General features: G+C 41.2%; 1 protein-coding gene across 2 annotated transcripts in view; it reads right to left on the bottom strand.

The window, feature by feature from the left end:
* The window catches only part of GRM1 (glutamate metabotropic receptor 1), a 460470-nt gene that overhangs the window by 280436 nt on the left and 157452 nt on the right, over positions 1–22582 (bottom strand). For both annotated transcript variants that reach the window (XM_007517840.3, XM_060188722.1), the window contains exon 3: positions 21489–21738. In XM_007517840.3, the coding sequence (XP_007517902.1) occupies positions 21489–21738 (250 nt within the window). The remainder of the gene's footprint in view (positions 1–21488; positions 21739–22582) is intronic.

Below are 22582 nucleotides of genomic sequence, written 5' to 3'. Positions count from 1 at the left end.
CTATTTGATTAATAAATCCTCTCTCACCTCTGGCTCCCACCCCATGTTTTTTTGTCAATCTGGCCAAGGGTTTATTGATTTGTTAACTCTTTCAAAGAACTGGCTCCTAGATTCAATGATATTGTGTATTTTTCTTTTGTTTTCAATATTATTCTTTTTTTAATATTTATTTTTATTTATTTATTCCCTTTTGTTGCCCTTGTTGATTTATTGTTGTAGTTATTATTGTTGTTGTCGTTGTTGGATAGGACAGAGAGAAATGGAGAGAGGAGGGGAAGACAGAGGGGGAGAGAAAGATAGACTCCTGCAGACCTGCTTCACCACCTGTGAAGCGACTCCCCTGCAGGTGGGGAGCCGGGGTTCGAACCGGGATCCTTATGCCGGTCCTTGTGCTTTGTGCCACCTGCATCAATATTATTCTTTATGACTTACACAGATGAGTCAAAATACCTGGAACTCAGAACCCTGATGCTACATAGGAATGGTGTGGAATTATAAACCTGTTGGCATGTGATTATGTAAGTAAATATTGAGTCACTAATAAAAATTTTTTAATGCAGAAAAAGGGGGAGATATAGATAAATATAGATATATAGTTATAAATATAGATATATAGTGATAGAAATAATAGTCAACCTATATTTTTTACCTTGGGAGAACTACTGCAGTTTCCAATGGAGGGAATGTGGACATGGAACTCTGGTGGTGGGAATGGTTCAGAATTATACCCTGGTTATCTTATCATAATTTTGGAAATTAATATGAAGTACCTAATAAAATAAAGTAAAAAACATAAAAAAAAAAGGTACATGGAAATCTCAAACCAAGACCCTCCTCCCCTCTCCATTTTCTCTGTTGCGACTGTAAAAATACATCAGAATGATATGTGTCTATAAGGGATGTCAGATAAAAGCCAAAGAGTCGAATCATCCCGTATGGGTGAACGCATCAGACATTGACTAGAATTAAAACAAGGGCTCTAGATTAAACTTGAAGGGAAAAAAATGTAAATTGCTCTTGTGAAAGTACCAACTTTTCACAGAATATATTTAGAATCCTACAATAGTAGATATCTTTAAAGTGCTGTTTTTATGTTATAGAATAGTTATATGAGTGATTTCTAATTAGTTTACCACACAACAAAAAAATAAAGGGGTCGGGCAGCACACAAGTCACTGTGTACAGGGACTTGGGTTCATGCTTTTGGGTTCACCTGCAGAGTAAGCTTCATGAGGGGTTAAGCAGTGTCTCTCTTTCTCCCTATCTATCTCCTGCCCTCCTTTTCAAGTTCTCCCTAACCTATCCAATAAAAGAAAGAAAAAAGAGAAGAAAATAGTGGATTTATTGTGCAGGCACTGAGTCCTGTGGTAATCCTGGTGGCAACAATTCTTTTTAATTTTTTCAAGTATGACTAAGTTAAAGAGAGCTAGTAGAGGGCCAGAATTGCCAAGGATTACAAACTTCTCAGTAGAAAGAAACACCTACCCTGCCCCCACCTTCACACTCAAGACCTTTTACTGCCTGTGATTAGAACAAGCCAATGACTGGCTTCAAGAAATACACCCAAATTTAGTAAAATCAAAACACAACAAATTTGTGTTCCCAAGTATTGTTTGAAAAAAAAAAAAAATGAGTGGTCGATAATTAAGTCTTAACAGTTGAGTGTGATACCAACTGAGATTTACAATTTAAAAAAGGAAAATGAGGTGAAGAGTCTATAGAGGCTTCCTTAAGCCAGTGTCATTTCAGGCAAGTAGACACACACCCAAGACTGTACTTTCTGAGAAAAAAATCCAGGCAATTGACAGTGTGAGGGGGATAGGCTTTACTAAAATAGCTGATCAAGTCACAAAATGAAAACATAAATAATAAAACAAACCCCAGAGAAAAAAAGAATTATTTTCCAGAATTGATACAATATACTACCTAATGTATAATGTATATATATATCATTGATATTCAGATAAATGACATAGAATGACTCAAACTTGTTATGACGTTAGCAACAAAAATCAGCTGGCCAATGGACTAGACAGCCAAATATTTCCAAGTATGTCACCTACATATATCTAAAAAATTCTAAGAGCAGTGACGGAGAATATACTGTCTAAAATACCAGCAACGAGAAGTTTAGAAAATAATCCCACTTGTCCAACAAGGGATGAGTGGCTGAGAAAGTTGCGGTATATATACAAATATTCAACTATTTGGATGGAGCTTGAAGGAATTATGTTAAGTGAGATAAGCCAGAAAGAGAAGGATGAATATGAGATGGTCTCACTGACAGATAGAAGTTGAAAAACACTACCCATGCTGTCAACCTGACTTCCCTGGGCAGACAGTCAGAGAAACTGCCCCTGCGGCTACAGACAGACTATGACCCACATAGTCAACGGCTGCCACCTCTCCAGATTCAAAGGAGGTCTCGAAACTTTACATCAGGCTCAACCTGACGTTGTTGACTGGCTACGGAAGAAGGGCAAACGCTAGAAGAAGAAGAACAGCCAGAGATATGTCCTGGAACCTTACCTCTCCAGAGCCCTACCCAACTAGGGAAAGATATACACAGGCTGGGGTTATGGACCAACCTGTGAAGGCCCATGTCCAGCAAAGTAGCAATAACAGAAGCGGACCTCCAACCTTATGTGGCCCATATAGATCTTTGTTTGGTTTATATTCCCAAAAGAATAAAGAATAGGAAAACTGGAAGTCAGGCGGTGGTGCATCAGGTTAAGCGCATGTGGCACAAAGCGCAAGGACCTGCAGAAGGTTCAAGCCCCCGGCTCCCCACCTGCAGTGGAGTCACTTCACAGGTGGTGAAGCAGGTCTGCAGGTGTCTGTCTTTCTCTCCCCCTCTCTGTCTTCCCCTTCTCTCTCTATGTCTCATTGTCCTGTCCAACGTCGACATCAGTAACAACAACAATAAAAATTACAACAATAAATCAACAAGGGCAACAAAAGGGAATAAATAAATAAATAAAAGAATAGGGAAACTTCCAATGGAGGGAAGGGGATATGGCACGATGGTGGTTATCCAACAATCTTGTTGATCATTACTGAATCACTAATAATAAAAAAGTTGAAAAAATAAGAAAACACAAAGCAGAACTTGGACTGGTTTTGGTGTATTACACTATGGCCGGTGCGCCACTATGTTCCATCGCTGGGGAGCCAGAGACAACCCGAATTGCCCCTGCGGCTCCAGACAGACTATAACCCACATAGTCAATGACTGCCACCTCTCCAGATTCAAAGGAGGTCTCGAAACTTTACATCAGGCTCAACCTGACGCTGTTGACTGGCTACGGAAGAAGGGCAAACGCTAGAAGAAGAAGAACCAAAGCAAAAGACTCTAGGGTGGGGAAGGGTTCAAGTCCTGGAACATGATTTATGGCAGAGAAGGACTTAGAGGGGGTTGAGCTGTTTTGTAGAAAACTGAGAAATGTTACCCATGTACAAACTACTGTATTTTACTGTTGGCTGTAAAGCATTAATCCCCCAAAATAAAGGAAAAAATAAGTTTAAAAAAGAGTCTAAAAGAAGAAGAAGAGGAGGAGGAAGAAGAGAAAAGAAAAGAAAAGTAAAGGGGAGGGGAGGGGTGGAGGGTGAAAAGGAAAAGAAAAGGAGAGGGGAGGGGAGGGGAGGGGAGGGGAGGGGAGGGGAGGGGAGGGGAGGGGAGGGGAGGGAAGGGAAGGGAAGGGAAGGGAAGGGAAGGGAAGGGAAGGGAAGGGAAGGGAAGGGAAGGGAAGGGAAGGGAAGGGAAGGGAAGGGAAGGGAAGGGAAGGGAAGGGAGGGGTAATGCCAATCAAAGGAATCAGACCTCCCCTCCAGCTTGTCTTAACTCCCAGCTCTCTTGTTCACTTTCCAGAACACCCACACCTACAACAGTAATAATAAACAGAGCAATGCTTGTGGGGGAAGTACAAGTGGCTCAGTTTGAAATTTCTGATCATGACTCCAAACATTAAATTTAAAGAAGTTAAAAAATACAGTGAAGGGAAATGACTGAAGAAGGAATAGGATATTAAAAAAAAGACATTATATACATAGAGAATAAAACGGCAGCTTTAAAACTAACTACATTAACCACCACATTACATCAATGAATTATAAGATATGATCAAAATGCAGGAATTGTAAGATTGATTAAAGAACAAGCAGGGGGCTGGGTGGTCACGCACCTCGCTGAGTGCACATGTCACAATGTGGAAGGACCCGGGTTCCCAGGTTCGAGCCCCTTGTCCTCACCTGCAAGGCAAAAGCTTTGCCAGTGGTGAAGCAGGGCGGCAGCTGACTCTCTGTGTCTGTTCCTCTCTATTGCCTCTTCCCACTCAATTTCTGACTGTCTCTAGCCAGTGAATAAACAGATAATTAAAAATTTAAAAAAAAACAAATAAGATCCAATTATATGATGTCTTAAGTATACAGAAGACATAAGGAGATTTTTTTTTAAATTTTTACTAGTTAAATAGTGGTTCAATGAAATAGTGGTTTGAAAGATTACAATATTAGAGTATAGAGCCCCACACTGTACCCCTGGCAAAGGTCTGTGCCCTCGGGCTCCCAAGGATAACCACGCTAGCTCACACAAAGTCTTAGAAAGACAAACTTTGGATGCATTATCTAAGAATAAAGGAGTACGTTTATCAAGAGTATATCACTACTAAGTATGAATACTCTTGGGGAAAGGATTTTAAAATACGTAAAGCCAAAACTGAGCAAGAGAGGACCGCAAGGTATTTCACAAGGACAGCACACTGGGTGTGTCATGTGCGCGTCAGCTTTGTGCTCAGCACGCAAACGCAGCAGAACAAGCACTGGTGTTGCAATGCTTTTCGTTTTATCTCTCCATTTCTGTCTTTCCATGTGAAAAGAAAAGTTTACCTAGATCTGTGAGGCCTTAGTGATAATCAAAAAATAATACGGCATAATGTAAACTAACGTGCACTAAGGAGGGTTATGGCGCACCTGGTTGAGCGCACATATTACAGCGCACAAGGTCTTGGGTTCAAGCCCTAGGTCCCCACCTGCAGGGCAAAAGCTTCATGAGTGGTGAAGAGATACTGGAGGTCTCTCTCTCTCTCTCTCTCCTTTCTTTCTCTCCCTAGCTCCTCCTTCACTCTCAATTTTTCTCTGTCTTTATTCAAAATAAATAAATTAATAACTTCTAAAACACACCTAGATGAGAGAGAAATAGACAATTAGGCAATAATAGCAATTATGTGACGTGAAATGTTAGCAGCACTATAAACTATTCAACACTCAACCCAACAATAGCAGAAGACACATTTTGGGAGTCCAGCGGTAGTGCATCAGGTTAAGCACAAGTGGCGCAAAGCGCAAGGACCAGTGTCAGGATCCCGCTTCCAGCCCCCAACTCCCCACCTGCAGGGGAGTTGACTCACAGGCGGTGAAGCAGGTCTGCAGGTGTCTGTCTTTCTCTCCCCCTCTCTGTCTTCCCCTCCTCTCTCCATTTCTCTCTGTCCTATCCAACAACTACGACAACAACAATAACTAATTATTAACTGATTATTAAACAAATTATTATTGTTTAATAATCAGGAACCTAAAGGTAAGAATATAGCAGATGAAATTTGGGGACTTCATTTTGGAAGAAGCTAGTATGTCTATTTTAGGTATAGTCAAAGGGGCCCATCATTTTACTAATTTTTGCCTGAGCATGATAGCTAACATGCAGATGGGCTGAAAGTATGTTGTCTGGGAAAATGGTGTCAGAGTTGAAAATAAGACCAGAAAGCTGAATCAGGGTAGAGAGTAGCTCCCACATATGAGAAAAGTATAAAAGAACTTTTTTATAAAAATACTGTAAACTACCTCCCCAGAGCTCTAAGTTTTTTTTTTAACCTATGTCTCACCATCTTATTTTCATTACCTCCAAAGTGAAGGTGGTAGTTTATCCTTTTTGAATTATTTTCCTTTGAATGATTCTGATATTAAAAAAAAAAAAACAGCTCTAATCTTTTCATAGAAAAGAGAAATATAGGGAGTTGGGCAGTAGCGCAGCTGGTTAAGTGTAGGTGGCGCAAAGCGCAAGGGCCGGCGTAAGGATCCTGGTTCGAGCCCCCAACTCCCCACCTGCAGGGGAGTCGCTTCACAGGCGGTGAAGCAGGTGTGCAGGTGTCTGTCTTTCTCTCCCCCTCTCTGTCTTCCCCTCCTCTCTCCATTTCTCTCTGTCCTATCCAACAACTACAACATCAATAACAAGAGCAATAATAACTATAACAATAAAAAACAAGGGCAACAAAAGGGAATAAATAAATAAATATTTTTTTTAATTATAAAAAAAAGAAGACACGTTTTCTCAATGAGCTCCAGGATAGATAATATATATATACAAGGTAAAATGATGAGGCCATACTCAGTGACAAGTACTTAAAGAGTAAAGCCAAAAGGAATAATAATAAAAAAAAAAACCAGAATATCAGTGAAAAACTATAATATACCAAAACTTATATGATGCAGCTAAAGCAATACTTGGGGAGTAAAACACATACCTGTAAACATTTGCATCTAAAAATAGCAACCTCAAATCAATAACCTAATTTTCCTTCTTAAAACCTTAGGGCAAGAAGAGAATTGGAAACTCACCAAGCATAAGAATAGAAATAAGAATCAGGGTTGAATCAAATGAAACATAACAAATGAAGAAGAAGGAGGAGGAGAAGGAGGAGGAGAAGGAGGAGGAGGAGAGGAGGAGGAAGAAAGGGGAAAAATTTTTTCTAACAAAATTGACAAATCATTAACAAAATTGACCAAGAAAAAAAAAGAAGAGTCAAATTACTGGGATGACTCAGAAAAGTAAATCCAGCGAATGCTATGCTGTTTTAAATGTTTTATTAATTTATTTACTTTTTATTTATGAAACAGATACATAAAGAAGTAGAGCCCTGTTCAGCTCTGGCTTATGGTTGTGCTGAGGATTGAACCTGGGACCCCAGAGTCTCAGACATGAAAGTGTTTCAGCTGTCTCCCCAGCCCTCTGATGAATGATCCTAATCGCCCATATTCCTACCTGGTGGTAGTTTCCAGGCTGCCCAGAAGGGAAGTGGGAATGGAACCGAATATGAAATAAGAAAGTTCAGCAAGGCCAAGAAGGGTTGAATCATTGAGGCAGAACACCGGCAAGGAGAGAGGCCTATTGAAAGACAGATAAGAGAGGGCATTCTCTCAAGTCATTGCTAAATTCTGATGTTCACAAGATGTGACAAGAAATTGCCGGAAGCTAGAAAAAGACTCACCAGCAAGCACAGACCAAACAAATCCTAAAACTTACTCAAAACTAAAGATAGCTCAGACACACATAAGCTGTGATAGAAAGGTTGTTTTGACAAGGCGGGCAAGAAATGGAAACAGCTATTGCAGAGCTGGAGAGAGATCAGCAGACAGCACTTGTGCCTGACCGTACTCGCCATCCAAGTTCAAGCCCCTACAGCATACGAGAGTCCCACCAGGACACCAGGGGAAGGTGGTGGTGTCTCTCTATTTGAATGAAAAAGCAACCCAGAGAAGTGAGGTACCGCATGTGTGAGACTCCCCAAATTGTAAAGACAAAACCAGCTATTATAAGTATGTTGTACGCTTTCCAGAAAGTAAAGGGAGAACAGAAACATGTTTAGAAAGAGAGAGAGAAGTATAAAAAATAGTCCAAGCATGATTTCTAGAGGCAGAAAACACGATTTCAGATGCACATGATAGGATTAAAAAGAAGCAAACACTACAAAGAAAGAGAAATGGCCAGGCAGTGGTGCACCTGGTTAAGCGCACACATTACAGTCTGCATGTAATAATAATAATAATAATAATAATAATAATAATAATAATAATAATAATAATAAATTCCATAATATTGCTCAAAGAATGAGACCTGAGGCCACAGGGAGGGCAGGGAGTTACATCTATTTTATGTTAACCGGTTATATGCTGATTCCCGTCAGACCTGCACACGCTTGTACCGCAGTGACTTATAGAAAATGAAAAGTGAGGGAGTCGGGCGGTAGCGCAGCGGGTTAAGCGCAGGTGGCGCAAAGCGCAAGGACCAGCATAAGGATCCCGGTTCAAGCCCCCGGCTCCCCACCTGCAGGGGAGTCGCTTCACAGGCGGTGAAGCAGGTCTGCAGGTGTCTATCTTTCTCTCTCCCTCTCTGTCTTTCCCTCCTCTCTCCATTTCTCTCTGTCCTATCCAACAACAACGACATCAATAATAACTACAACAATAAAACAACAAGGGCAACAAAAGGGAATAAATAATAAAAATAAATATTAAAAAAAAGAAAATGAAAAGTGAGTAAAATTACCAAGTAAAGGGATGGTTTTCTTACGCATAAGTGTCCAGCGGACAGGAGTCGGGCGTTAGCTCAGCGGGTTAAGCACACATGGTGTGAAGCTCAAGGACCGGCATAAGGATCTCGGTTCGAGCCCCCGGCTCCCCACCTACAGGGGAGTCACTTCACAGGCGGTGAAGCAGGTCTGCAGGTGTCTGTCTTTCTCTCCCCCTCTCTGTCTTCCCCTCCTCTCTCCATTTCTCTCTGTCCTATTCAACAATGACGACAGCAATAATAATAACAACAACAATAAAGAGGGCAACAAAAGTGAATAAATAGATTAATTTTTTTTAAGTATCCAGCTGGCAAACATGTGTGATTAAACACAAAATATAAAAGAATGGCAGGGTCGGAATTTTAATATCTGAGAAAGGCATACTCAGTTGTTTTCCAAATTTAGTTTTTTAAAAATATATAAGCTCGGTGGGGTCAGGCGGTGGCACACCTAGTTAAGCACACATATTACAGTGTTCGAGGACCCAGATTCCTCACCTGCAGGGGGAAAGTGTCATGAGTGGTGAAGCAGGGCTGCTGGTGTCTCTCAGTCTCTCTCCCTCTCTATCTCCTCCATCCTCTCATTTTCTCTCTGTCTCTATCCAATAATAAATAAATAAAAATAATATATATTCATATAGCTAAGAAGTTCAAATATATATAATGTCAAATAAATACATTGAAAATTACATTAAGACACTCCCAATCAAATTGACTTTTAACAGTAGTTTAAAGACCCAGAAGGGAGGGCTGGGTGGTGGCACACCTGGTGGAGCAAACATGCTACCATGCTCAGGGACTTGGGTTCAAGCCTCCAGTCCCCATGGGTGGGGGGAAGCATCAGTGGGGACTGTAACTCAGACTCACGGTTTGTCACAGGATCAAGCTGATACTCTGCCATGTGAATTATCTCCTGGCCTTCTGCTCTGTTGTTTTAAACTGAAGTAAGATTGCATTGTGACACACTATACTTTGCTTCAGGTATGCATCACTAGAAAGGCAGAGTGTGTGCATAACAAACTAAAATGACAAAAGGATGCCTCTACGCACACTGTCAGTGAGACTAGCATACTGTTTTAATGAAAACAGAGAGGAGATAGGACTTTTATACACTGTTGAGAGAAGGGAAAAACTGGGGGCTGGGGGGTGGTCAGGTGATAGCCAGCGGGTTAAGCGCACGTGGTACGAAGCGTGAGGACAAGCTCAAAGATCCCAGTTCGAGCCCCCAGCTCCCCACCTGCAGGGGAGTCACTTCACAAGTGGTGAAGCGGGTCTGCAGGTTTCTATCCTTCTCTCTCCTTTTCTGTCTTCTCCTCCTCTCTTGATTTCTCTCTGTCCTATCCAACAACAATAATGGCAACAACAAGAATAAACAAGGGCAATAAAAGGGGAAAAAATAGCCGCCAGAGCAGTGGATTCATAGTACAGGCACCAAGTCCCAGGGATAACCATGGAGGCAAAGAAAAAAAAAAGCTAGAAAAGAGCAAAGATTCTGACTAAAGACAAGCCAGTGGTCGCCTCTGTCCAGGAGATGGAGAGCAATGTTTGCTCAGAGACAGTAGGAAACAGTTTGCAGGGATGGAATCATTCTTGTCATGATTGTTCTGAAGCCCACATCTCTCCACAGAGCTAATCAAACTCAGATATACACTCAGAATTGCTGCATTTCAAGGGAGTCGGGCGGTGGTGCAGCACGTTAAGCGCATAGGGTGCCAAGCACAAGGAACCAAGGACAGGCATAAGGATCCCAGATGGAGCTCCTGGCTCCCCACCTGCAGGTGGGTCACTTCGCAAGTGGTGAAGCAGGTTTGCAGGTGTCTTATCTTTCTCTCCCTTTTTTTGTCTTCCCCTCCTCTCTTGATTTCTCTCTGTTCTATCCAACAACAATGACATCAATAACAATAATAATAATAACCACATCAAGGATAAAACAACAAGGGCAACAAAAGGGGAAAGGGGAAAAAAAAAAAGCCTCCAGGAGCATTGGATTCGTAGTGCAGGCACCAAGCCCCAGTGGTTAAAAAAAAAAAAATAGAATTGCTGAATTTCAATAGGGTTGATTTGGAAATGACACAAAGCCCTGTAATCCACACCTACGCATGTGGAGGTAGAATCAGAGGAGTAAGTACTCCAGAAAGTTCTAAAAAGACGGTGCAGAGCATATGTCATATTCAGACAAACAGTTGAGAAGGAGCTCAGCCGTCAAACCCCACTCTGGCAGTTGGCAAGAAATAAGGACTTAGTAATATCTTGGGTGTAACCCCAGACTCAGGGATGCCTAGAGTTGGCAAGCTAAACCGCCCACATGCTGAAGGGACTTCTACACTCTTCTCAGTTCGTTTGAAAACTAGGGTGTGACTGTTTCTAGGAAACAGGTTGATAAGCCAGTTTGGAGGTTAGGCAGCAGATAAAGACAGAAAATAGAAAGACAGTTAATTGTTATGACTATTACTATGGCTTATTCTCAGGTATCTCTTTACTTTTAAAAGAGGAAACCAAATACATCTTAAGAAATTCTTCTTCTTCTAGCATTTGCCCTTCTTCTGTACCCATTCAACAGCGTCAGGTTGAGCCTGATGTAAAGATTCGAGACCTTCTTTGAATCTGGAGAGGTGGCAGTCGTTGACTGTGTGGGTCATAGACTGTCTGGAGCTGCAGGGGCAGTTCGGGTCATCTCTGGCTCCCCAGCGATGGAACATAGCGGCGCACCGGCCATGGCCTGTTCGATAGCAATTGAGGAGGGCCCGATCATAACGTGCCAGGTCAAAGCCGGGTTGACGCTCGCAGGGGTCTGTGATGAGGTGTTTGTTCTTGACCTCAGCTGACTGCCAACTCTGTTTCCAAGAGTCTGGAACAGAGAAGTTCAGTGTAGGCGTAGGGGACCAGATTGGGTGACGAGACGTCAAGCGTTGGACAGGGTGGGCGAAGATATCCGCGTATATTGGCAGGTCCGGTCGAGCGTAGACGCGGGAAATGAACTTAGATGATGCCGCATCCCGACGAATATCTGGCGGGGCGATGTTGCTAAGAACTGGCAGCCATGGAACCAGGGTGGAACGGATGGTTCCAGAAATGATCCTCGTGGAGGAATATAATTTGGAATCGACCAAGTGGACATGGGGGCTACGGAACCATCCTGGGGCACAGTATTCTGCAGTGGAATAGCATAATGCCAGAGATGATGATCGTAGTGTGGAAGCGCTCGCGCCCCATGAGGAGCTGGCCAGTCTTGCAATGATGTGATTCCTCGCGCCCACCTTTGCTGCAGTTTTTATGAGATGTTCGTGAAATGACAGAGTGCGATCGAGAGTAATGCCAAGATAGACTGGTTAAGTGCACATGGCGCAAAGCACAAGGACCCGCGTAAGGATTCCAGTTCTAGCCCCCCGGCTCCCCACCTGCAGGGGAGTCACTTCACAGGCGGTGAAGCAGGTCTGCAGGTGTCTGTCTTTCTCTCCCCCTCTCTGTCTTCCCCTCCTCTCTCCATTTCTCTCTGTCCTATCCAACAACAACGACATCAATATTAACTACAACAATAAAACAAGGACAATAAAAGGGACTAAATAAATATAAAAAATTTAAAAATGTATATTAAAAGAAGGAAAGAAAGAAGACACGAGGTTTTAACATGGTGGGCTGACAGGTGGCAGAGTTACACTTTCCATCTTATCCTGTCTGTGCAGCATGTCCTGCAAACAATTCATTTGAAATAAATGCCGCTGAGTTTAAAGCAGTGTGGGCATCGCAGTGTGGTGTTTCTGAACCCAGATTCAGTTTAAGCAGTTTTCTTTTTCGTTGAGACTTTTGAAAGATAACAGTGATTGAAAGTCTGTTGCTGAAAAATTCTACTGATGTCCCAGGATGAGATGCAGCATTTTGTATTTTTAAGTGCCCTTGTGATTCTGATATGCAGCCAGGCAGGGAACGGACTGTGTGAGGGACTATAAAAATGTATTAAAAATAAATTCCTTGTTGACTTCAGTCAGAGTCAGATAAAAACAGGGCTGAATAATGTAATAATTCAAAACCGGGCCAGTGCCCTATAGATAAAGAAGATGAACGAATTTCTTTCCTTAAGTGTCTCTGATAGCCTAAGGATACATAAGCAGAAACCGTGATAGGGGAACCTTTCAGTTTTCAGATGTCTGTTAACTGCAAAAAATAAAGAGGCAAATAAGCAGTCATGTCAACTATTATAAAATACTGCGCAATTCTGTGGGTCGGACATATGTCCAAACGACCATCAAGTTTACCTGAATATGGCTTATTCTCGAGAGCATTCTAAATTCCTTCTCCTTCAATAGCAAACATTTCTCACAAGTCTTTTTCAATAATCTAATCGTTCACAAAGATCTCTTTAATCTGTCTAGAGAGTTAGACTATCTTAAGGAAGGAATGGCATGCCCAGAGATTAGCAATTACTTTCTGTCCTTGGGAGCCTAGAAACTTATGTATCAATAAACTGTGGTTATTATACATCAAAAAAAAATTTATCAGTGTTGGCACTCTCCCAATTATGATCCATTTGGGGAGGGGAGAAGTCACACTTCCCAAAAAGCCCATGTCTGAATGACAATCACCTGAAGGTTCAATAGTTTATGAGCAAGACATCTTCAAGAACTCACTAGCCACAGGTGAGGACAAACATGTGTGGCTCATGGACAGAAAGGGGCTAAGGGAGAGATTCCTGGGACTAAACGACGTTACTCAGGAACAGCTAGTGCAAATCCAGGAGTTTGCCAGCTGAAACATACCACTTCCGGGTCGGAGTGACTTTCTTTTTTTTTTTTGCCTCAAGGGTTATCACTGGGGCTCAGTGCCTGTACTATGAGTCCACTGCTCCTGGAAGCCATCCTTTGTTCCCATTGTTGTTCTCATTGTTGCTATTGCTATTATTATTATTGTTATTGCTGCTGTTGTTGGATAGGACAGAGAGAAATGGAGAGAGGACGGGAAGACAGAGAGGGGGAGAGAAAGACAGACACCTGCAGACCTGCTTCACCGCCTGTGAGGCGACTCCCCCTGCGGGTGGGGAACTGGAGGCTGGAACTGGGATCCTTGTGAGGGTACTTGGCGCTTCGCACTATGTGCGCTTAACCCGGGGTGCTACCACCCAGCCCCAGCTACAATAAAAAGACTTTTAAAAAGGAAAAAAAAGCACCTAAGAATCACCAATCGATAACAGTGGATCCTAAATTTCCATTGCTGTGGCCCTTCAGAAACTGGAACAACTGCTCCTTGCCAACTATTTTTTTAGTGACTTTTTAGGCCTAGACATCTCCCTCTCCTACCCCGATTTTATTCACTTCCCTCATTCTCTCTAGTGGTTCATCTAACCAGATAAAAGAAAGTGAAGTTACTCTTCCATCTTTTCATCTCTTCTGAAAGGGCATCACCACTATCGTCACCCTAGCTAATTCTTAGAAGGAGCATTGTTCACAAAGAATGCTGACCTAGGGTAGTGCTTCTGCACAAGGACCATCAAGCCTGGGGCAACAGGGCTCCAGATTCAAACCCCAGTCTCACCAGAGGCTCACCCTGTCTAAGGGTTTAAGAAGGCAATAGATAGTTTTTGCTATAACCAATTTATTTGGCAGTTGAGTTGAAAATCCCACTGTTAAGATTTGCTGTATCATATAAGACCTCACCATAATTTATGTCCTTTTATGCTATTTACATATAGCTGTATCTTATAAAGTAATGTCACCAGTTGCTTCTGTTCTCCCCGGCCTAAGCTTTTAGAAGATTTAATATTTCAAAGAACAAGTCATTATTAGAAATGTATTAACAATTTGAGACCACTGTTAAAATTCAACTTGATTACCAATTTGAAGTTTTAAGTACTTCAATTGAAGGAATATATACTGAGAGCTATGGTCTACAGATCAAAAAGTTTGAGACATTCAATCCATTATCCCCTCTCATATAAATTAAATAGTGATTTATGAGACATTAAGCTTGTAGGACTATATATAAACACCATTCCCACCACCAAATTTCTGTGTCCCCTCCCTCCCTCTCCCAGTGAAGCTGAACATCTACCCTCACCCTCCAGCCAGAGATTTTTACTTTGGTGTCATACTCCAAACTCAGTCAGATTCTCTTCTGAGTTTCCCTTTCTGGTCTTCATCCCATACTCGTCTTTGTCTTTCTAATTTATCTCACTTAACATAATTCCTTCTAGATCTATCCAAGATGGGTGGTGGGGGGAGGGTTATTGTTCTTTTTTTTTTTTTTTATTAAAGAGTTTTTTTGTTTTTTTTTTTAAATATTTATTTTATTTATTTATTCCCGTTTGTTGCCCTTGTTGTTTTATTGTTGTAGTTATTATTGTTGTTGTCGTTGTTGGGTAGGACAGAGAGAAATGGAGAGAGGAGGGGAAGACAGAGAGGGGGAGAGAAAGACAAACACCTGCAGACCTGCTTCACCGCCTGTGAAGCGACTCCCCTGCAGGTGGGGAGCCGGGGTTCAAACCGGGATCCTTATGCCGGTCCTTGTGCTTTGCGCCACCTGCGCTTAACCAGCTGCACTACAGCCCAACTCCCGAGGGTTATTGTTCTTAATAGCTGCATAGATGAATCAAGTTTTGTTTTGTTTTGTGTTGGGCTCCATAGTGATGGAACTGGAAAATGATCTAATTATCAGAAAATAAGACAATGTAAATATGTATAATAATAGTGCTGGACCCCAGTTTTATGCCACTTGCAATATTTAACATGAAATGAATTAAAAACTTTAAATGTAAAAACCTAAAGTTGTAAAACTCCTTAAATAAGAGAGGATAAAAGCTCCTTAACACGACCACTGGCAACGATATCCTGTATACGTATATATGCACGTTTGTATGTTGTGATGAATGCCTATGTACAGTAATGAAAAGATTCTATCCAGTTATAAAAGAGAAAATTCGCTATGACATGGGTAAATCTTAAGGACATTATGTTGAGTGAAATAGGTCAGAACAGGAAAAATATTGTACATTTTCATTTATATAGCTAATATTTTACAAAAAAAACTCATGAAAAAGAAATTATATTTGTAGCCACCTGAGCGAAATGGAGTAGAGAAATTGGATATTGATCAAAAGGTACAAATTAACATTTATAAGATAAATAAATACTGGTGATATCATGTAAGACCCTATAAATACAGCTATATTTGAGCATGGTATATTTGAAAACTGCTAAGATAGTAAATACGAAAAGTTCTCATCACAAAGAAAAAACCATTTCTATCTCTATATGAGATGACAGAGGTTAAGTAAACTTACTGTGGTAATCCTTTTATAATGGAAGTCAAGATATTGCGCTGTATGATAAAAAACATATACAGGGTGAAAATGAAGGAAAAATTACAAAAGATAAAAAATGTTGAGAGACATGAGAGATAAAACAGAATCTATCACTAGACAATGGGCATTTCAAATGTAAATGGAGGATGCATAAAATGTTACTGATCAGGACACAATAGGGAGAGTTGATGAAATGGAAGGTTAGCTGGCTTCCTGTCAAGAGTGCATGTGTACTTTATTGGGTGTATACATTAGAAAATACAGACATAAGCCAACAAGAGGAGACAGAAAATGTAAAATAAAAAAAAAAAGGAAATATGCCATAGCTTCCATGTCTAGTCAGAAACTACTAACATTTTCATTAGTATCACCATACTATAAGAGCTTCCCATGATGAGAGACAGGAATGGAAGCCCAGGATGCTACCAGGCTTAGGCAAAGATCAAAGATCGAAACACAGGAAATCGTCACTCATTCTCAAAGAAGAAACAGAGGTTCCTACAAGGGGCTTATTACTGACACACAGGGCCAGTTTAAGAAGCAAGTTGATGGGGGTCAGGCGGTACAGCAGTGGGTTAAGCGCATGTGGTGCCATGTGCAAGAATCCCGGTTCGAGCCCCTGGCGCCCGACCTGCAGGTGTCTTATCTTTCTCTCCCCTCTCTATCTTTCCCTCTTCTCTCTATTTCTCTCTGTCCTGTCCAACAACAATGACATCATATAACAACAAGAATAATAATAACCACAACAATAAAACAACAAGGGCAAAAAAAGGGGAAAAAACAGTCTTCAGGAGCAGTGGGTTCTGAGCCCCAGCAGTAGCCCAGTAGGTTAAAAAAAAAAGGAGAAGAAGAAGCAAGTTGACATTTTGTGATTAGACAAGCAAAGCAAAACCACCTGCATAGAAAAATATTAATTCTCCCTTTATAGACAAAGTCTGCTTTGTTTTTTCATGACCCTATATCCCAAAATATAGAGTGTTTTTACTGTCTAGCTACAGAGGCCTTTTTATTATCTGTCTACACTGTATTATATTTCTGTCATTATAATTTTTTATTCCATTTTAACTCAGTTCTAGTGATAGAATGTCATATTTAAAAGCCATTGTAAGGGATTTGTTAAAAATGGGAGTCATTCCAGCATAAGGATCCTGGTTCAAGCCTCCGGCTCCCCACCTGCAGGGGAGTCGCTTCACAGGCGGTGAAGCAGGTCTGTAGGTGTCTGTCTGTCTTTCTCTCCTTCTCTCTGTCTCCCCTCCTCTCTCCATTTCTCTCTGTCCTATCCAACAACGAATTGCGTCAACAAGGGCAATAATAATAGCCACAGCGAAGCTACAACAAGGGCAACAAAAGGGGGAAAAAAATGGCCTCCAGGAGCGGTGGATTCATGGTGCAGGCACCGAGCCCAGCAATAACCCTGGAGGAGGAAAAAAAAAAAAAAGAGTGATTTTCTTTTTTTTTTAATATAACTTCATCAGGGAATGGATGGTGGGAAGAAAGAAGGATCAGTTGAATAATCATTGCAGTAATACAGGTGAGAGATAATGGTAGGACCAGGAAAGTGGCAGGGAAGATGGCATTAAGTTGGCAAACTCTGGGTATGCTTTGATGGCAATAACAATATGTTGCAGGTGAAATTTGTAGGGGGGGATAACAATAGTCATGCAGGCAAAGAAGTAAATCTTCCTAAGGAAGCCATAACTTTTTAAATCTTTTGCTATGATCTACAAGATTTTCTTATTTTTGTCTCTGTAAAGAGGCCTATCGTCATCTGTACAATGTCCTCGTATGAATCTGATGTTGTGAAATAAGAGGAAAGAAATTCACCAAATGTCTGTTGTTGGTTATTACGCCAGGCCCCCTGCATTGTTTAACAACGTTGTGGACTATTTACATAATCATTGTTTTGTCTGAGACCCGCCCTGCCTGCAGGGCATTGGTTTAATCCCCACTGGTTAGATGCAATTCACACTCTTTCCCTTGTCTCCACCCACTCTCCTACCCAATTCCTTTTTCCAGCCTGCCACTTCCGCCTCTGCCGGACTAGCTTTGCTAGAGAGAGAGGAGATCAGGAACTTGTAGCTTAGTGTGAACACAATATGCCCTTGTTTATTAATCAGATACATCACCTTTTACGTATCTCTTTACCGGAAGTGGCAAGGGGAAAGGAAATGACTGGGAGAGGGGGCAGAGCAAAAAAGAGGTTGAACAGAACATAGAGAGCTTCCATCTAACCAATGGGGATTAAACCAATACCCTGCAGACAGGGTGGGTCTCAGGCAAGACAGTGATTATGTAAATAGACCACAACATCAAGCAATGCAGGGGAACCTGATGTGATGACCAACACGGATAGAAACAGAAGGGGCCTTTAGAAGCAGAATTAGCCAAAGGAGAAATGATGACCAACATTAATGAGACTATAAAGGCAGATCAATAAAAGCATTCAATTGCATTCCCACTCAGCCATGAGTTCCTGGTCATTCTCTCTCCCACACTGCGAAGCTAGCCCGGCAGTCTGTCAGTATGAGGATCAAAGGAGCATTTGGGAATAGAACTCAGCTCACAGGTGACAGACAGATTAAGCATCTGAATGGAGGTTTAATTCAAGGTGTGGCACAGCACTGCTACTTGACTTTGTCCTGAGTTCCCTACGGCCTCTTGTCTGGACTTACACCTCTCACTGAGAAGAAGAATGATTAGAACAATGATCTGTTCTTTTTTCTTTTTTTGCCTCCAGGGTAATCACTGGGAATCTATGCCAGCACTATGAACTCACTGCTTCTAGCTGTCATTTTTTTCCCATTTTACTGAATAGGACAGAAAGAAATTGAGAGAGGAGAAGGAGAGGGAGAGAGAAAATACAGACACCTGCAGACCTGCTTTGCCACTCATGAAGCATCCCCACTACTTGTAGGTCTTGAGGGCTAGAACCCCTATCCTTACATGGGCCCTTGCTCTTAGTACAGTGTGCACTTAGCTACGTGGACCACTGCCCAACCCCTTGAACAATATATTTTAAAAGGTTTTTTGCATCAAAATCCTCTAAGATATAATAATAAAATCTAATGTTACTTTGATAGATCCTCCTGGAATCTCAGCATCAGTGAGTATGGCTGAGGTCCATGTACATCAGTGTTCATTAGCCATTGGAAAGGTATAGAGTCTTCAGAAGCATAGGTGTCCCTCATGACCAGATTTTCCAAGGATGTGGTAGTAGAACTTAGCAGAGATGGAACAGAGAAAAAGAGCTACCTGGGTGTCACACATAGCTGACCTGTTTATGAGAAGGTACATGTAAAACTCTTAGAAATCCTTATATAGGGAGTTGGACTGTAGCACAGTGGGTTAAGTGCAGGTGGCACAAAGTGCAAGGACCGACATAAGGATCCCGGTTCGAGCCCTGGATCCTTACCTGCAGGGGAGTTGCTTCATAAGCAATGAAGCAGGTCTTCAGGTGTCTGTCTTTCTCTCCCCCTCTCTGTCTTCCCCCTCCTCTCTCTGTCCTATACAACAATGATGACAACAATAATAACTATAACAATAAAACAACAAGGGCAACAAAAGGGAATAAATAAAATAAATATTAAAAAAAAGAAATCCTTATACCGATGCAGTTGAATTATTGGTAGACAAGCAAGAGCAAAGCAACAAAAGTGGAGATGTCTGTCTACATTACCATCCTTGCCCTGCTTTTAAATAATGATCATGAAATGAGTTCTTTATATTCTAAGTACTTAGTATGACATTTTGTGTAATTACATCTCATAATTAGACAACTGCACATGTATTTCAAGTATTCACATCTGTTCAAAATCTACAAAACCCAGGTTGATAGTCTCTTCAGGGATATTAAAGAGAATAGATTGTGCAAAACAGACTATTGTTCTTTAAAATATGGTAAACAGGAGAATATTTTTAAGCAAGCATTCTTCATAAAAACAGTCATTTTCTAAACTCAACTGAAAGGGCTGAGTAACCAAGCCATCTGTACTAGTATGTAGATTGAGAAATACATTCTGTGTAACTCTTCATCCTGCCCATGTGCTATTTACATCTTTTTTTCATCACTAAAGGAAATAATATTCCTTATTCACAGGGATTCTCTTTTTTATTTTTTTTTAAATTTATTTTCATTAATGACTTAATGTTGATTTTAAAAAATCAGGAGCTAACAGGGAAAAGGACTTCTCTTAAAAGACATAGTTTCTTGTAATCATCTTCAGTGCCTCTACACAACCACATCCGGTTGAAGAAACTAAAATGATGGTTATAACAGCATGCAATTTTACCCAGTTCAATAGTTTTCATATCCTTTTTACTCTTTAAATTTTATTTTTTATGTTATTTCATGCAGACAAAAGGAAAGGGCAGGTAGACAGGGAGAGAAAAAGAGATACCAGTAGCCCTGCTTCACTGCTTGGAAAGCTTTCTCCTTGTGAGGACTAGGGGTTTGAGCTTTGTAACGTCTGCACTCAACCAAACGTGCCAGCACTTGGCCTCAATTTTCATAATCTTGAATCATATTTTGACATTATAACTCCACCCCTCTTTGGGCCAAAAGAGTGTGTTCTTATTTCCTTTTCCATTTCCAATCTTTGAAATACCTTTTGCACCTAGTTCTAGATGGTGGTAAGATTAGTTTTTCTACTTCTTCAGTCATGACCACAAATGCAAGGTCAAAAGGAAAAGGCCTCATAAGGATGCAAATACTGTAGCTACCCGGTTTCAAAGAAAAGAGGCTCAGCACTTGAGGAGCCTAGATATGAGATATGATTGTACTCTAGCCAGAACAAGAAATAGAAGTAGAAAAGTTCTGGAAGATTAGTATGTCATAATCTGAGGTCAGTGGAGGTCTTCCTTCATGTAAATTCAGAAGATATTTTGGGGAAAATCAGCAATTTTCTTGTGGAGTAATATAAGATGGAAAATTGTGAAAATGTTTTACAAAATAAGATACCTATTAGGTTAACTGACCCTATGAAAATACAATGAAACTGTAGCTCCTTCTCCACAGTCACAGCTCCAGAAATCTCCAACACTGAAAATCTGTTCCCACACAGTATGTCTGATCTCCAAAGAAGAGAAATAACTGGCATACACAGTCTATACTTGCAAAACTCAGAAGCTGGGAACGCCACTATGAACCATCACGAAAGTATAAGCGAGTGCACTATTAAATCACCAAGTTACATTATACCTCTTTATTTGCATTTAGGCATTCTTTTTAAGAAGAGATATTTTATTTATTTATTGAAACAGAGTCTGGGATGGAAAGGAGAGATAGGGAGAGAGAGAAAGGAGACACTTGCAGCTCTGCTTCACCACTCCTGAAGCTTCCCCCCTGCAGGTGGGGACCAGGGGCTTGAACCTAAATCCTTGCGCACTGTAACATGTGTCCTCCACCAGGCCAGTCAGCACCTATCCCCCATGTAGGCAGTACTTTAAATTTCAAATCCCAACATGTTTTTGTGTCTTGATTACAACCAAGCATCCACCCATCCTGCATTAAGGATCTTGTGCCTTGAAAGTATGAAGCAATAGACATGTATGTGAGTCTTAGGGAGCACAGAGGTTCAGGGGGGATTCACTAGAGAAAGAAAGTAGGGCATAGAAAGACTAACTCTCCAAGATGACACAAATGCTGCAAAAACTTACCACCTTCTCCTGAAATTGTCTCATCTTCTTGACAACAGCTGTTCTGCTCTTGCATTTCGATCAGGAAAACGACAATGAAACCCAGAGCTAATGTCCATTTCAGCAGATAACATACCTTACCCTCTTTGGAGTACAAAAATTCAGTTTTGTGAAAAAGTGTGTGTGCGTGTGCGCGTGCGCATGTGTGAAAAGGAGGTTGAGATTTACCTTCCAATGAGTGAAAATTCACCCACGAAGCCAAGACGCCGCATGGCGCTCAGGAGGCCTCGGACGGTCATGCCTTCGCAGAAGCAAACCACCACCCTGGCCTTGGGAAGTCGCTCTCGAAGCTTGCGCAGCAGTCGGTCAAAGCTCTTCTCACCAGCGTTACTGTAGATCTTATCTGAATGCGCGATGCAGAGACCTTCCTGGGCAGCCAACTCTTTGAAAGCGTCCATTCCACTCTCCCCATAATTCCCTGTTCAGAAACAATCGGCAGATGTTCAAGACAACCTGGCATGAGCAGTATTTACAAGCTGGAATAATTCCTCATTAGTCATGAGGAATGGAGAAGACAGACTTGCCAAATAATTTGCAATTATAACTGGGACTGAAAGAGAACTGGGTGGATTAAAGAATAATGATCCAATGATCAACACTGTGAAAATAAAGAGAAACTCTCTTGGCTAGGCTATCTACTGTGAAACAAGTTCCAAGAAGTAAAGTAATTGTGCCCTATTTTACAGCCTGATTTGCAGTGTTTTTCCAACATTTTAAATGTAGGAGTAGGGAAGTCCACCATCACAGTGAGAAGCTCTAACCATTTGAGGGCTTACTTCAACCAGTGTCCAGGATAAGAGCCAGCTGCTCACGGGAACAGTAATCCTTGCAATATGTCCATGAAAAGTAAGTAAGCAAAGTAAATAAGACACCTGGCCAAGGCAGAGGTAAACAGTAAGAAAGAGATAAGAGTTGAGTCAAAAATCCAGCAACCTCTGATAAAGTGATGGAGTGATGAGGGTTTGGAGCCAGATGCTTTGATTGTTATTTTAATATCTCTTTTGCTCTAAAATGTACTTTAACAATAAGAACTCGAGCTCCAGGAAATAGCTCAGGCTGACAGGTTTCACCAAATAGTTCAGCTGATTCTAGAACTAGATCTATTTCTTCCCCGAGTTAGAGCATATTGATGTTCATGTGAATACCAGTTTGTTAAACTCCTCCATCCAGTGATATTATTCTTACTTTTAACCTTACTGTCACAAATGCCTCAGGTATCTTGGGTGTGGATACCAAATACCTCAATATCTGTTTATCCATTT

Source organism: Erinaceus europaeus, chromosome 4, assembly GCF_950295315.1.
Source record: "Erinaceus europaeus chromosome 4, mEriEur2.1, whole genome shotgun sequence".
Classification (NCBI taxonomy): Eukaryota; Metazoa; Chordata; class Mammalia; order Eulipotyphla; family Erinaceidae; genus Erinaceus; species Erinaceus europaeus.
This window is presented reverse-complemented; position numbering and strand designations above follow the sequence as displayed.